Below are 16,012 nucleotides of genomic sequence, written 5' to 3'. Positions count from 1 at the left end.
TTCTTGGTGGAAAATTGAAGAGGTGTTCTCATCCATTTAGTTGAGGTAGATAATGTCTTGAGGAAGATAATGAGGTGGGGGCACTAAATAACATCCCTTAATTGATTAAGGGTTGATTTGATTTGTTGTAAAAAAAATGTAGATCAAAATATAATGCATAGTAAAAGGAATACAATGTGTTTGCAAATTTTTTGAGTTATTTGGATGAGTGTAAATGAAATGCAGGTGATTACTTTTTTTTTTCTTTGCTTCAAGGAAATGAATGCTTTGTAAAGCTTAAAAATGGCGATAGCTGATGGCAAGTGATGAAGGCAAGTAGTTGCGGTGGGTGGCTGGCGGCGACAATTTGAAAGAATTTATAGTGTATTTAGAAAATGATCAAATCTAATGATTTTCAAATGCAACAAAGTTGAGCAAGAGGATGAATCACATTATCCCAAAAACTTCAAATGAATGAAAAAAAAAAAGCTCACTTGTATGATTATTGTATCTTGAACACAAGACACTCCTAAGCTTTTTAATAAGGAATTATGGTAGTTTCTTGCTTCAATAATTACGATCATGCCACCCATGCTTCATAGGCCATGATAGAGGTGAATTTAACTAATGTACCTTTGGGCATTTTTGGAATTCTTAATAAGACCTTTAAGTGATTGCAGGGTATCTAATAATTCAAATTTAATTGATCCGACCTCTACTTGAGATCAGCTTAAAGCCATCTAATATGCTCTTAAGTAAATTATGGCTTAGCTAGCTAGATATAATCTTGATTTGATTTACACTTGACACATAAAATTTGATATAAGCACAATGAGAAAAAAAAAAACTCTTAAATTTTTAATGAGTTTTTATAATCTAGGTCAATTTTTTTTGTTTGAAATAAAAGTACACATATGCAATTATAATATCTAAGTAATATATTTTAAGGCAATTTTTTTATATAGTTTGAATAGAAAATGCCTTAAAATAAAAGAATGCCCATAAATATATAAAAGTGTATAAAATTAGATGCATTCACTTGTGTATACAAGAAAAGATACATTTATATATATATATATATAATTTTAATTTTGATTTATTTGAGATAGCTTTATGACTGCTTTTTAAATAAAAAAATTTTTATTTTAAAAAACTAAATTAAAAAGTAGAAAGAAAGCTGTCGCCTACATGAGTTTGACCTAAGTTACAGTGAAGGAGAGTTTTGCTTTTGCACTAAAATGTGTTCGACTGGTCAGCAAGAGTTTGGTGGCAGGTCTCCGTTGTTGGGCAAATTATTAGGTCCAGTGTCTGGATTCGTCCGAACACCAATTCAGACGCGTCACATCATCAAAATACACCAAGACTCAGTGTATTCGGGTGACGTGGCGCGTCTGGATTGAATGTCCGGATGTCCAGTGACCGGACGTAATAATTCGCCCAGTTGTTGTGGCAAATTAGTCGTTATAGCAAAATTACTGGAGGAGGAAAGTTTATTCGTTGCTCTCAGTTCATGAAGCTGGGCGACAAAGGCAAAGAAATTTTCATAAAGAAACAAACAACAACAGGCGACTTGTCCTCTTATCATTTTTCTGGTCTTTGGCATTGTAGCAACAAGTGGGAGATGTCTTCCTGCTTGATCACCACCAAGCACAGAAATGAAGGCATCTTGATAACTCAAAATATGTCCAAGATGTATTGAGTAAAATTCTCCTTATCTCTCTCTTGTAGCAAAAATTTCTAGGATGATTTACATTAGGGGTGTAATCGAGTTAAGTCGAGTCGAGTTTTGGCTCTTATCGAGCTCGGCTCGTTACATGGAAAGCGAGCTCAAACTCGAGCTCGTCTCACTGTAAACGAGCTCGAGCCGTCTCGCCAGCCATAGGTGGGAGTTTTTAAATTTAGGTGGAATTTTTAAAACTTAATCAAAATTTAGAAAAAAAAGAAGAAATATTTAACATTTAAATAAAACTTAGGTGATTTTTATTAATTTTTTAATATTTAAATTTAATATATAGAATAAAATTGTTTTAAAATATTAGTATTTATTGGAGCAGGATCGGGAGCTCATGAGCTAAGCCGGCTCAAGCTCAAACTTGAGCTCATTTACTAAACGAGCTTGAACTGGAGCTAGATCTTGACTCGTAAGCTCGATAAGCTCAGCTCGCAAGTCCATAAACTAGTCAAACTCAAGCCGGCTAGGCTCACTTACACTCCTAATTTACATACCGCTTTCCACTAAATTCTTATCTATTTATCTAAATTTATATACCAAACAGACAAATCCTAGGCCCAGAACCCTCTCTTTATTACAAGAGTGGACTAGCCCAACAAATCAAAGCAGTTCACAGTGCCCAAAGCCTAGTACTAGAAGAAGCCAAAAATAAAAAAAATAATAATTCTTAAGGTTTAAGACACAAGAATATGCACAATCTGTCAATGGTATAGACACAATTCTAATGGGAAGGAAATAGAAATAATTTCTACTGTTCCACAAAAAAGAGATCTTTCTTTCTTGTTCTCAAAGGTCTCTTCTATCCTTTAAGGCTTATAAGAAAATACATATAGCCAGATATTATCCTATGTGATCGCCAAACAGTTAAGAGGTGAATCAGAATATGCCACATCACTGAATGCCGAACGGTACACAACAAAAAAATGATGTGGGACATTCTCATTTGCCTCTGAACGTTGTTTGATGACCACAGAATAATTTTTACATATAGACAGTACTAACCAAATTTGGAGGCATATTGATGATGTCAATTATCTGACAAAGCATTTAAATATATAGATTGCATCAATATAAGCTTTGTTAAGACAAGATATTGAAGTGGCAACATTCAAGGTATGGTGACTATCAAACCTCAAGTATTTGGTCAAATATCCTCTATACTTTGTTATAGCAAGACCCAACCATGGCTTATAGTTTCCATGGTGATTAAAGACAGTTGCATTTTACTATAGAAAATTCACGGAATACTGGCATTCATTTGAAAAATGGAAATACCGGAGATTTGACGACCGCTGTTAACCGGCAGTCAAACCACTAGTAATAAAGAGTAAACCGCCGGTAATTCTGGCGATCAAATGATAGTCGGAAATGCCGCTGGTATTATGTTTTCATGTCGATATTTACCAGCGGTTTAGCCGCCGTTTTAAGCGAAAAATTTCCGGCGGTTTAAACTGCCGGAAAATACTCTAAAACTGAACCCCCTCCTTCCTCATTTCTTCGTCTGGCTCTAGGTCAAACCGCCAGAATTCTTCATAATGTCAGGACTTATGGATGGCTTATAAACAATTATTAGGAGATGAGAGCTTGGATCAATTAGATGTGTAAGGCCTTAGAACGCAGCACCAAATGTTGGAGACTGTCCAGTCTTTACTCTACAGTAAAGCAAAAAAGGAATTGTTAACCATAATTAGACACATAGTGTCATTGATACAAACTGTTCTATTGCAATAGCAAATGATGGAGAGTTCCCATCACATAGGATTGGAATTCGGAAAAGCAGCAGAGAGGGAGAATGCTGATGATTTTACTTGAGAAAGGAAGCATGCATTTTTTTTAATGGAATGCAATGATAATGTACATCTACTTTAGAACTCATGAGTTGGGGAAGACCGTTGTAGTTTGACGATGCTGGATATGTAAAAAAAAAAGTATATATATCTATATTTTAGATGCGGAGAAAGCCCAAATATTATGTTGTTGTCACATTCTTACAATATTTTGAAATGTTGTTGTCAACTTAAAATTTTTAAAGATGTACAGAAGTACTGGTCAATGACGGACATAACGTACTTATATTTAACCAAAAGAATTACTGTGAGCAAAAGCAAAACTTTCTCAATTTGTTTCGTATTTTGAACGACATGCATTGTAAAAAGGACCTACAGAAGCATTGCACAGGTTCTAAAATATTTGAAATTCTATTATTTCATTAGGAGAGGACTAGATGGACGAGACCGCTGTCCTCCTGCACCAATTAGCTTGATAGCCTTGTAAATCTCATAGAGTTCTCTTATATCCGCATCTCTATGGAGGGATGATTTGGCTTGGATTTAGAGGCGTCAATTCGGGTCAACAGGCCTGTTGACCTTGTTTTTCTCAAAATTCTGGGTCAAAAGAGTTGACTTGGTTGAACTGATCAAGCCATACCCCTTGACCATCTCCCTTGGATTCATTGGGTCAAACCAAATTTATTGAACCAAGACCTGAGCCCTGAGTCAACTTGGTTGACCAAGTCAACCTGGTTCAACTCGGGTTGATCCAAATTGACCCAAACCTCCTTTATTTGGTTTCAAGTTTCTTTCAACCCTTCTCAGGCTCAATCCCTACCTCTACTAGACCCAATGGGTCAGACCCAACTCATTGGGCCCGGTCCTAAGCCTTTGGTCAACCTAGTTGACCAGGTCAACCCAGGTTGACCCATTAAGCCCTACAGGGTCAATCTAAATTCAAATCAAGTTCAAACATATTTCTTGCTCAATCCTCTATCCTTTGGACTTATTTCTTACCAGGTTGACCAAGTCAACCTTTGAATTGGTCAATCCAAGTCTCCATTAGGTCAATTTGACCTCTTTAAGTCAATCTCAACCCATTAATGCCTTAAACACATTCCTATTGATATTTTGCTCAAGCCACAACCTAATCATCTTATTTTCCCTCCTAATCAAGTCTAAATTCAATCCTAGCCATCCATGATAGGTTGAGGGGCTTTAAATAGAAGAAATTAGGGCGTTTTATGAACTTTTGTAAATGCTCTCTCCCTAGACCTCCTCAAGCCCTGAGATTTGGTGTGAGAGCTCCCACGACCTTCCCATACTTTTTAGTGTTGGGTAGAACACTAAACCCCCTTAGATCTAGGATTCAAGGCTACTACATTGGACATCCCGTAGTATGTCTCATCGGTGCGTAAGTTCATTTTCTTCAGAAACTATAAATCCTGCCTATTCGTGTCACATAGATGACGTTGCTTCCATCTTTTCCCTCTATATGTTTTGAGTGCGTGATTTTTTTCTCTCATTACTGCCTTAGTCCATCCATATGTTAGTGTGAACTGTGTATGTTGACATTTGAGCCCTTCTTTCCCTTTGAGTAGGAACTTCCTAGTCTCCCTTTCGTGTCAATCCCTTGTCCGGGAAGAATAATATAAGATCCTTAATCAAGAGTTTTCTCAGGCACTAGGCTCGAGATGTAATTAACCATGGGGGCTTGTGCCCGTAGGAAACGAAACTCCACCATCAAATATACCCCACTCGAGCTTATGTATTGGGTGGGGGAAACCCGTTGTTATGATCAGGTCGTATATATTACTACCCATCGAGTGCGTTGGCGAGAGCCGTTATCCTCAATGGTTAGTCGCATACACGATCTAATCTGCCCTCCCACTGGCCCACTTGCGAAGAGCGCGGAGACTTGCGATCGTTTCTATCCCTCGGGGTGCTACGGTCGAATACCTTCTGCACTCTGTAGCTGGTGGTGTCCTTTTGGAGGACCACAAGGTCGGGTTTAGGTCCAACCTGAGTTGATCCGAGCATAAACGGGTTGAACCGAACCTGACCCGTTTAGCTAAACTGGTCAGGAATTCCAACCCGGACATGATCCGAGTGGGTTTCCTGGTTGACCTGAATCGAGTCGTCGACCCGAATATTTTCCTTCATTCTACAGGCGCAATCGATGAGTCGCGGAGGTGATGGAGGTTGAAGTTGTGGAGGTCGGGCGCAAACGAGATGCCTTGGAGTCACATAGATGCAGAGGCGGTGCAGATCGCTGATGAGGCAGAGTTGCGGAGGATGGAGGCAACTGTCGAGTGGCGAACATGTGGAGACGCAGAGTTGCGGAGGTGGGGTGGACCCGATCGTGGCAAGGCAGGAACTCGTCGGAGCCGGTCTTGGGGCTGGCGGTCAGGGCCGTTGCCGGTTGGCATGTGGTAGCGCGGGATAGGCCGATGCCCGATGGTCGACTGGGCTTGGTCAGCACTGGATCCAGGTTAGCTGGGTCAACTCCATCAACCCGAATCCTACCCATTTTTCAAATGAGTCAGAAATTTGAACCCGGACCCGACTTGTTTCACAAATGGGTTGACCTGAACCCAGATTTTTTCGGGTCGGGTTCGGGTTGGGTTTCTGGTCGTGTCAATTTTTGACACCCCTACTTCGATCTATGTTGCTTTGGGGAAAGCGAAAAGCCATATGCCCTAGATTTTCATGAGGGGTTGATAACTATATCGTGGTGATTTAAGCCAATTATGGAGACTTTCGCGACATATCCTCTCCGCTAAAGTTCATGAGATATGAAGAACCAAGGCATACTCCGTGGGTTAGGATTTTGGTTTGCTTAAAATAAATTCTCAATTTAGATTTTATAGAGATGAAGATTGTATAGGATTTTAGCATTGACTAGTAGCAAATGACCAGCTTTGCCTTAATGGGTTACATCTCTATAAGAGGTAATCATCATATATTAGCGAGTTTATTGAAACTTCTTTGTTGAGAGTGGCTGAAAAAGGGATTGTGAGTGTCCTATTTTACATACTATGCTTGATATTTTATTTTTAATGGCAATCCATCTTGATTATCTTCAAAATCACTCACATAAGATTTGCACATTACTCATCTTTCATAAAAAAAAATATTAAAATAAAATTATATGAGAGGTAGGGCGAAATTCAGTACTCATGAGAACTAAAATTTTGACAGAGAAGAAGAAATCTCATCGTTTCAAGCAGAATTCTCATTCCTACTCTGAATCATATAATTTTTAGTATCATTCGAAATTTTCATGTTTTTCACTTTTTCCAACTTCAATATACCCAAAAAATCATAATTTTTTATGCAACAAATATTTTCTATTTTACCAATCTTTTTTTTTTAATTTAGAAAAGCAAAAGAAAAAGGAAAAGATCCTCAATAGGGTTCTATAACTAAAAATCATTATAAAAACAAATGGGAAAACAAGAAACACAAAGTCTTAGATATGTCGATTATTAGCACTAAGTCTTGATATGTCTATTCTTAACTCTGTCATTTCTCTGTACATTCTTCTCTTCTTCCACACTTCTGAACCTTCCACCTGTACAATTCCACCACCCTCATTCCCAGCATCTCAAAGCACTTTCAAAATTCCCCACCACACCACCATCTGTACACTTCCTCGCCTTCTACACACTTCCATTCTCTACCTAACAAACTTTTTTTTTTCCTCAACTTTTCAGCACAACCCCAAAACCTCACCACTCTATTATGCAAAACCCCTTTGCCATCTCTAATTCTCCACTTCTGATTACTACGTGAGATCTGATCAATCATATACTCGACCACTAATAAAACTTCCAAGAGCAGTTCAAAATTGAGGATTTTAAACTTTCGGAGATCATTGGTCTTGAGATGTCAAGAGTGTTATGAAACTTATAATGCTTGGGCCAATGGACTACCTTGGTAAGCCTGTAAGGCTTAAGGAATTGAAGATTTGAAGCTATGTGGAAAGATATGGCTGGGGGATCAATTAATGCAAAGAAGGATAAAAATGATACTAACAAAAGTCTAAAATACTTCTCAGTGCTGCAAGCCAAATATATGAATGTTGTTAACCAATTGGGAATAAGCAGAGCAGTTCAAAATTGAGAAAATGTGCCAATTGATAGCTTAATTGTCAGAACTTAGCTAACAACATTCCAAACATGCCTGAAGTGTATATAATGGAAGCTTTCTTTTAATGGCGGTTGATCAACAAAGAACGACTTATGTTCTTTTGAGAGATCCTACACTAATTTATAAAAAAAAAAGTCTATAACATCGTATAAAATAAAAATGTAAGACTACAAAAAATATAAAATAAGAGCAAAACAAACATTCCAAATATGATATATATTGGAGAGCTTAACACAAATTTGACCCATACCGGACAACCTTCTCTTTTTCTCTCTTTTTTTTATTAATCCTAAGATCTTTATAGAATGCATAGTCAAGATTATGATGGTGCTAGCAATTTGAGAGGGGGGTTTAACGGTTTGAATGCTCTATATTAATCCTAAGCTCGATATCTTATGGAATACCTTTTGCCAATTACAACGACATTTTATCGAGGCTTCTTTAAATAGCTTTCTAGTTTCTAGCACAAAAACTAAAATTTATCTAGCAGTTAAAAAGCCGTCCAAAAACGAAGTCTGAACCTACTCATATGTTAATAAACTACATTAAGAAGCAATAATAAAGCCGCCCCAAACGAAGCCTAAGTAGTCATGGGCAACTCAGCTTGCTGATATAGATATGCGTGGCATGGAAGGTTTCCCTTGCATTTGCAAAATTAGGAAGATGTTCGAATAAGCATTCCTAAAGCTTTTAATTTAGTCATAGCATTCATAAGTTTTGAAGAGGTTGTAATATACCTATTTGTGTTAGATAACTAAATGTACGTTAACTAATGATTAGGATTTTTCTATTACGGCTGATATGATGTGTGGTATGCTTTCGTAAGAAGAAAAAATTTCTATTGTTTGCTGTTCACAGCTATCTTTTCTCTTTGGAATTGACAATCTCAATTTTCCTAGTGGAGCTGAGTTTATTTAGGTTTTTAGTGGACTTGAGCTTGAGCCTAACTCAAGTTCATTTAATGAGCTCAAATTCGACTCATTGAAAAAAAAAATGTAGACTCAAACTTATTTGAAAAACTCGAGCTTGACTCGATTATTAAGCTCGTTCTTTTAGTTTTATACTAAATTTTTTTAAAGAATCTTAACTTTTAATATATAAGTTAAATAATGATAGCATATATAAACAATTAAAAATAAAATAAAATGTGTTTATAATGCTAGTATAAAATTGATTTCTAAATGTATTTCAAAATAATCTAGAAGCTTGATGATACTCAAGACATGCCGTTCCATTATGATTTCATGACTACGAGGAAGACGACGAGTTTTCAGCTAGTCTTTGGAGAAATTGTTTTGTGAGGATGCCGACGCAGTTTTATATTCAGAGGCGAATCAAGTATAGCCATGTCAGCGGTACCGAGCAGTACCGAGCCGCGGTACCAAGCGAAGGGGTGACGTGGTGCATTCCGATTGGTCTCCGGATGACGTTCGATGTCCGCATAAAATAATTTTTTCAGTCTTTGACTTCGTTTGAGACAATTTTCTTACTGTTTTATTAAATAGTTTTTTAATAAAAAAATATTTTTTAATTTGAAATTTATGTACTAAAAAATTACTTCATAAATAATAAGAAAATTGTCCCAAATAAAATCTTTAAGAACATAAATGCTTTCATTTCATACAATTCAAATAATAGTATAATGCAAGTAGAGGAGTAGCCTAGGCAATGGTGCGAAGTCGAATACACTAAACCATATAATTTTTTATTTTTTTAATGCACTATACTATATAATTGAACTTGAGAGATATCCCTTCTACTCTCTCTCTCTAGACTGAAGAGGCCGTTCTTAGTACAATATTCATGTATAGAAGAGATTATTACGTGCGGAGTCCGGATCGGAGAACATTCCGGTTCTTGTGAGTGTGCACATCAAAAAGCGTAGTAACAGTTCACCATTACGCTTTTGTTGCGCACACTCACAAAAACTGGACACAACTTCGGTCAGAACTCCGCGCGTAATAATCTCTCCATATCTAGAGCTCATGAGATTAGAAAATTCTACCAATAGCACTTTTACAGACATTAATATGTAAAACCTTTCTTACGATCTGTGTACATCAATGCCAAGCTTAAGAAACGGAAGAGAAGAAAAAAAAAATGACATAAATAAATCCGTTAATGGCACATTGATTAAAAATGAGGTTCGGTTTACACACAAATGAGCAAACAAAAGAAAGCTCGTTAAGAATACATCAATTCATCAGACATAATTAAGAACAAAATTGCAGTTCAATCTGCAGGACAGCTTCCTGGAAAGATCAAACCAATTAGGCAAAGCTCGCATCTCATAACTCTGGATCAGAAAGTAAAGTGGCATTGCCTGAACTCTATTTCCAGGCCATCAGTGCTTGTGGTAATTGCTCTGCTCTTTCATTATTGTCGAAGAGTTACCTGCTCTTCCCTCTCTTGATCTCCCCTTTCTGGCTTCAATTTGCTCTAGAGTTTCCACCACTTCCATCATCGATGGACGGCTCTTAGGATCGCCGGCGAGACATCTGAGAGTGAGTTGTGCTGCCTGAAGTGCAGCCTTTGCTGGATACTGACCCTCAAGCCGCTGATCCATCAGGCGGCTCAGCTTTCTTCGATCAGAGAGAAATGGCTTAGCCCAGTCGACTAAATTGTGCTGCGCGCTAGGTCGTGTTGAGTCAAGCGCCCGCAGACCAGATAGTATCTCAAGCAACACTACTCCAAAGCCATACACATCACTCTTAACATAGAGATGACCTGAAATTTGCAAGGACAATTCTGTTGGTGAGTCTTGGTAGGTATAGAAAAATTATTATGTGTGGGTTCAGATTCGTCCAGAGACCAATAAAAATGCGTTACGTCGCCTCAAAAATGTACCGCGCTCGGTACCGTGGACGGGAGAACTATCCGATGTCCAAACAGAATAATCTCTCCTTGGTATGATTAAACATGAAAAATAAACAAAAGTTCTTTTTGAATTATCTTTAAGAAATTCTAAGAGAAAGTTCACAGGTGCAAGTGCAAGGAAGACTGGAAGTTAATCAAGCTATGGTTATATGTTCAATTGTGAGTGTTATTTGTGGTGCTAAATTAAATCTATTTTCCTTTTACGCAACTTTTATACATATTATCTTTAATTTACACCGTCTGCTTCATAATTCTTTGATGTTGTATTTATCAATCCATATTATTGGTACATCTTTTACACCTATTGTACATGCTCAGATCATTGAAGTCAATTTTTTACCATCCTATCTTTACTAAATGTTACCCCCACATTCTCATAATCATTCATCCTAATATTCTCATTTTAATCACTCAATTTAACTATTATTGATCATCATTTGAATCTATATAATATAATTGAATTAACTATAAGTTATAAATTTTACCTTTAAATATGCACGATTATATGAAACAAAAAAGAAAACCAACTTATCTATTTTGATTCCACAATGAAAAAAAGAAACTTTTGGTTCTCTAGATTTCTCCTCCTTTCCAGGGACTCTTAGCAGTGTTTGGAAGCACTTAAATGAAAGCCTAACAAAAAGTTGACACTAAATTGTGCCAGGAACCCCAAAAGTGCATTGGATAGTGGTGTCAATTATTACATAGATGAATGCTTTCTTGGTGGAAAGGATTCCTATCCTAAGAACTGTTACCTTTACTGTTTGATTGCAAAGGAAATCGCAGAAAATTTTGCAAAATAAGAGCTGCTATTATGACCAAAATATGGGCCAAATCCTTAAGCCTAGACCTAGGACCAGACCACCTAGGTTCACCCAACCAATCTCTAAAGGATTAACCTTCCCAGGCCCTCATGGTGGCAGCCCACTGTCGCATGATTTCAGCCCACTCTTGGGACAAATTATTACGTGCGGAGTCCGAACGTCGTCCAGAGATCAATAAAAATGTCTCATGTCACCCCAAAAGTGTACCGCACTCGGTATCAAGTGGTACTGGACTGTTCTCCCGTCCGGTGTCCGCACGGAATAATCTCTTTGCTCTTGGTGCCTGCTCAACGTAAGATCCATCTGGCCTTGCTGGTGATAGAGCACAATTCACGGCTCTCAAATCTACCAAAAGCAACCATAAGTTGCCACCGCAAAGGAACGGTGATTCCGGCCAATTTCCAAATTGGTTTGATAAGCTAGAAACTTTAGCAAACAAGAAATTCCTCAAGTTTTAGATAGTATGTACTTGACAAATGAAATTAATTGGCCGACACTTTAGGATTTCAGGTGCGCTTAAAAGTGCCTAAATGAAATTTCTTTAGGGATATTTTTATAATCAAAGGCAGTGGAGTAACAAATTATGCAAGCCAATGAAATAAAAACATGAGATGTGACGTACAGTCAACTCTAAAAGTGCAGAAAATGTTATCATTTCAGATAAAGTGCAAAAGATAGTGGGCTCAATTATTACATAGATGAGAACATTTGGACTGGGAGGGAACAAGAGTGTTCGGCACTCATACCTGTAGCAACATATTCTGGTGCTGCATATCCAAAGGTACCCATCACTCGTGTAGTAACGTGGGAATCGCCACCGGTTGGACCTTGCTTTGCTAGCCCAAAGTCAGAGAGCTTTGGGATGTAATTCTGAGTAAGAACAATAGAGATCAGATTGAGTCCAAAGCTCGAACTTAACATAAGGTTTAGAAGGTTATTAAGCAACATTACAGAGTCTAGAAGGATATTGGAAGCCTTGAAGTCTCTATATATCACTTGCTTTTCTGATGAATGCAAAAAAGCTAAGCCTCGAGCAGCTCCAAGCACTATTTTCATCCTCAAGCTCCATGGAAGTGGCTCAAAAGCTGCACCTCCTGTACAATGCAATGATAATTACATACTAAGCACTATTAAATGCACTAAATACAAACAATAGAATATAAAAATAGGACATCAACAAAGATTCAGCCATAAAACTTAAGAATTTGCATTTAGAATGTGAAGTAATGGGAATGGTTATTAATTTTTTTAGCGCGAATACTTTACAAAATCAAAGAGTACTATGTTTTCCAAAATCTTATGATGTAAAGTTATGAAATGAACAGAGGTAGAGAACGGTATTACATAAGAATTTGTTGTACTTACTTCTGAAGAGGTGATTCTCTAAGCTTCCCTTTGGCATAAATTCATATACAAGAAGAAGTTCCTTGTCCTCCCAGCAATATCCCAAGAGCCTGACGAGGTTGGGATGTGAAAGTCTTCCTAAGAAGTTTATTTCAGACTGCAAAAAAAAATTAACAAGAAACGAAAAGATAATAGAAGTTAACAAGATGGAAAACTAGAAACACTCAGTGGTGGGCACCAATTTAATGAAAGAAATAAATCATAGATAAAAAACAGCATAAACATGTAAGCCATCAGTTATGACCTATATGAGACCCAATAAATTTTAGCTAATTTCTCAAATATGCTTCTGTTCATCTTCTTCGTGCAATAGAAGCAGCAGTTTGACTTCAATAAATCAAGAAGAGAAAGTTAGGGATATTAGGGACAGAAATCTCAAAGGTACCCATATGTCCTAAACATCCAAAATCACCATGGCCGATGGGTTTTTTGCCAACATTCTTAGGAACCATGAGTGTTGAGCAGTGTTGTAAAGCCATCCCCATGGAATTCTGTGTTTGATTTCAATCATAACTTGGAGTGAGAAATTATTCTGTGCGGACACCGAATGCAGTTTGCCTTCCGGAGACCAACCAGAATGTGCCACGTCAACGGTACTGGGCCGGGTACCAAACAAGGGGTGATGTGACGCATTATTGTTGGTCTCTGAATGGAGTTCGGCATCCGCACAAAAAAATTTCTCCAAGTTGATTAGATCATAATCAAGACATCAACAATAACATTAAGATTAGAGGAAGCTCCAAATATCTAAATTTTTAGTTTTTGTCTGATTTGCAGAAAGCAAACTTATCAATTCTCAAGGAACTTGAAAAAACTACTCGAGTAAAATGCGAGACATATAATCAGATAGCACTTAGCCAAAAATATGATACGATAATCAAATAGATAGTCCATCAAATGATTATTTAAACTTTACCTGCCATTCCGCCAAACCTTGCATGCTCTCAGATTTCATTTTTTTCACAGCAACAATTATACCAATCCCACTCTTTGTAGGAGTAAGAGTCTTCTCATCAAGCCATCCCTTATAAACTGTTCCAAAACCTCCTTCACCAAGAACTTTGTCAGACTTGAAGTTCCTTGTGGCACTCTTTAGCTCAGCAAAAGTAAAGACCTTAAGATTTGCCGCCTCGAGGATTCTACCCTCAGAAAACCCTTCACTGTCGTTGAAGTTATCATATGTGCTGTCACTAAAGCTGGAAAGCTTAGTGGTAAAAGTGCTGGCCGCCCTTGCAGTTGAGGTCCCTGGTTTGAAGGAAACAGAAAAATGAGGGCAAGAGGATAAAAACTTTGTCTACATGTCTACATATGTCATACAAATTTTTTAAAGGATTTGTATATGGAATTTGGGAAAAAAAAAATACAGACTATTCACTATAAATAAAAAGAAAAATCTTAAGTTAATAAGAAATATAAATTTTTGAAAGGTCAAAATGAGACGAAGTACAAATATTACTTCACATGAAACAAAATATTTTTGAATAGTTTATACATACATATAAGATAAGGTATAACACCAAATTTGCTAACAGATTAATAGTTCCTTTTCCAGAAATCCAATCAAGAATGCGGATAACTTATGAAAAGGAGGTTCAATCTTCAAGAATTGAAGGCCACACTTTTTATAATCCAAATTAAAAGAACCAAAGATTCAAACTCATAATCAGTCGAGCAAAGAATAAAAGCTCCTCTTTCAAAAAAAAATCAAACAAGGATTGCTCGTAATTAGGAATAGGAAGAATTAGATTGCAGTTCATGTAATCAAATTGCACTCCCCCCGAGAATCCAAATCGAAAGAATGATTAGTGAAGCTCCAATTGCGGAATAAAATCCGTAGCTCATCAATGAAAAAAAAAAATGTTTCTTACGAATCAGAATACCTAGGCTGGAAGGTCTCGTGGTAGAAGGATTCAGAGATTTCACTCGACTGTCGAGGCAATTCCCCATGATTTCTCTTCTTCGTTGTCTTTTCCCTTCGAAGAAGTAGGAAAGAGGAGCAGTAGAGAAAGAGAGAGGGAATTGAGGATTTTAAAAAGAAAGAAAACGGAAGGAAGAAAGAGAAAGGAGAGTAGACGGTGAGGAGAGAGAGAAGAGAGTTAGAGGAAGAGACCGCGAAGCTCATGCCGCACATCTACGAACTTTTCGTGGAACACGACGTTGTCCAGAGTACAAGCCCGGCTGCATTTTTTCTTACAATAATTTTACTGTTATGCCATAAATATTTAACGCAAATATTTTTTAATCACTAGAGTTTATATTTGATTTCAATTTGATACTTCCATTGTTTAATTTCAAGCCTAGCTTTAACACTACATGATGTGATACCACTTAAAAGTAGATTTTCAGCATAGAAATTTCTTAAATTAAAAATTTTTATACTAAAAAATTATTTTAGAAAATAAAGAGAAAGTCGCCCCAGATTTCGTTTGAGACGGCTTTTTTACCGCTTCATAAAGTTATTTTCTAGCACAAAAATTATTTTAAGAATGAGTAAGAAAGCCGTCCCAAATGAAATCTTAATTTGACTTAAACATCATTTGGGAGGGCTTTTATACTGCTTCTTAAATTAATTTTTTAGTTAAAAAATTTTAATTTTTGTATTAAAAAGCTAATTTTAAGAAGCAGTAAGAAAATCATCCTAAACGAAACTTTAGTGTTTGTTTGGATCAACTTTCTGGCACTTTAATTTTCGTGCTGCAATCAAATTTTTATTTGCCTATCATTTTCTCAATGTTTTTTTTGCAAGTTCTTAAAAACATTAATGCAGGAAGTTATTTTTTACAATAAGATCTACTAATTTGTGAAAATTGTAAAAAAATTGTTGTCTAATATATATATATATATATACAAATTATTTTTAGAGATTATTCTGATAAAAATAAGCAAAACATGAAACTAGAGACAAATTATAAGGATTAAACATAGTTTATTCTTAGAGATTATTTGGGGCGGATACAATTTTTTTTTATAATAATGGTGGTTATAAAGCTGTTATGATAAAATAATTTCTTTAAAAGTTATTATCATCGTTGATAAATTTTTAAAATAATTCGTAGTTCTAAAGTAAATGCCAAAGCAGTAAAAAAATTTGAAATATTATATAAGTAAATATCAAAGTTCACCTATCAGACAAATAAATAAATAAGATTTATGTAGTACATAAAACGCCGAATTCGATATTCATTAATCTATGATAAACACTATCATAAATATTCAAATTTGATTAAACCTCATGTTTTTCTCTTTTTTAGAAAATTTTCCTATAAAAACTATGG

The 16,012-nt window shown here is 36.4% G+C and overlaps 1 protein-coding gene across 1 annotated transcript; it reads right to left on the bottom strand.

The window, feature by feature from the left end:
- Positions 1-9,733: 9,733 nt before the first annotated feature.
- On the bottom strand, positions 9,734-14,908 carry LOC110095130 (probable serine/threonine-protein kinase PIX13). The gene is made up of 6 exons (XM_020820541.2): positions 14,618-14,908; positions 13,654-13,982; positions 12,699-12,834; positions 12,285-12,427; positions 12,080-12,203; positions 9,734-10,359 (listed from the first exon to the last, which is right to left on the bottom strand). Exons 1-6 carry the CDS (start codon positions 14,682-14,684, stop codon positions 9,977-9,979), a joined length of 1,182 nt encoding a protein of 393 aa, XP_020676200.1. The 5' UTR covers positions 14,685-14,908; the 3' UTR covers positions 9,734-9,976.
- Between the last annotated feature and the right edge of the window lie 1,104 nt (positions 14,909-16,012).

This window comes from Dendrobium catenatum, unplaced genomic scaffold (genome assembly GCF_001605985.2).
Source record: "Dendrobium catenatum unplaced genomic scaffold, ASM160598v2 fragScaff_scaffold_621, whole genome shotgun sequence".
NCBI lineage: Eukaryota > Viridiplantae > Streptophyta > Magnoliopsida > Asparagales > Orchidaceae > Dendrobium > Dendrobium catenatum.
Note: the sequence above shows the minus strand (reverse complement) of the source record. Positions and strands in the feature narration are given on the sequence as shown.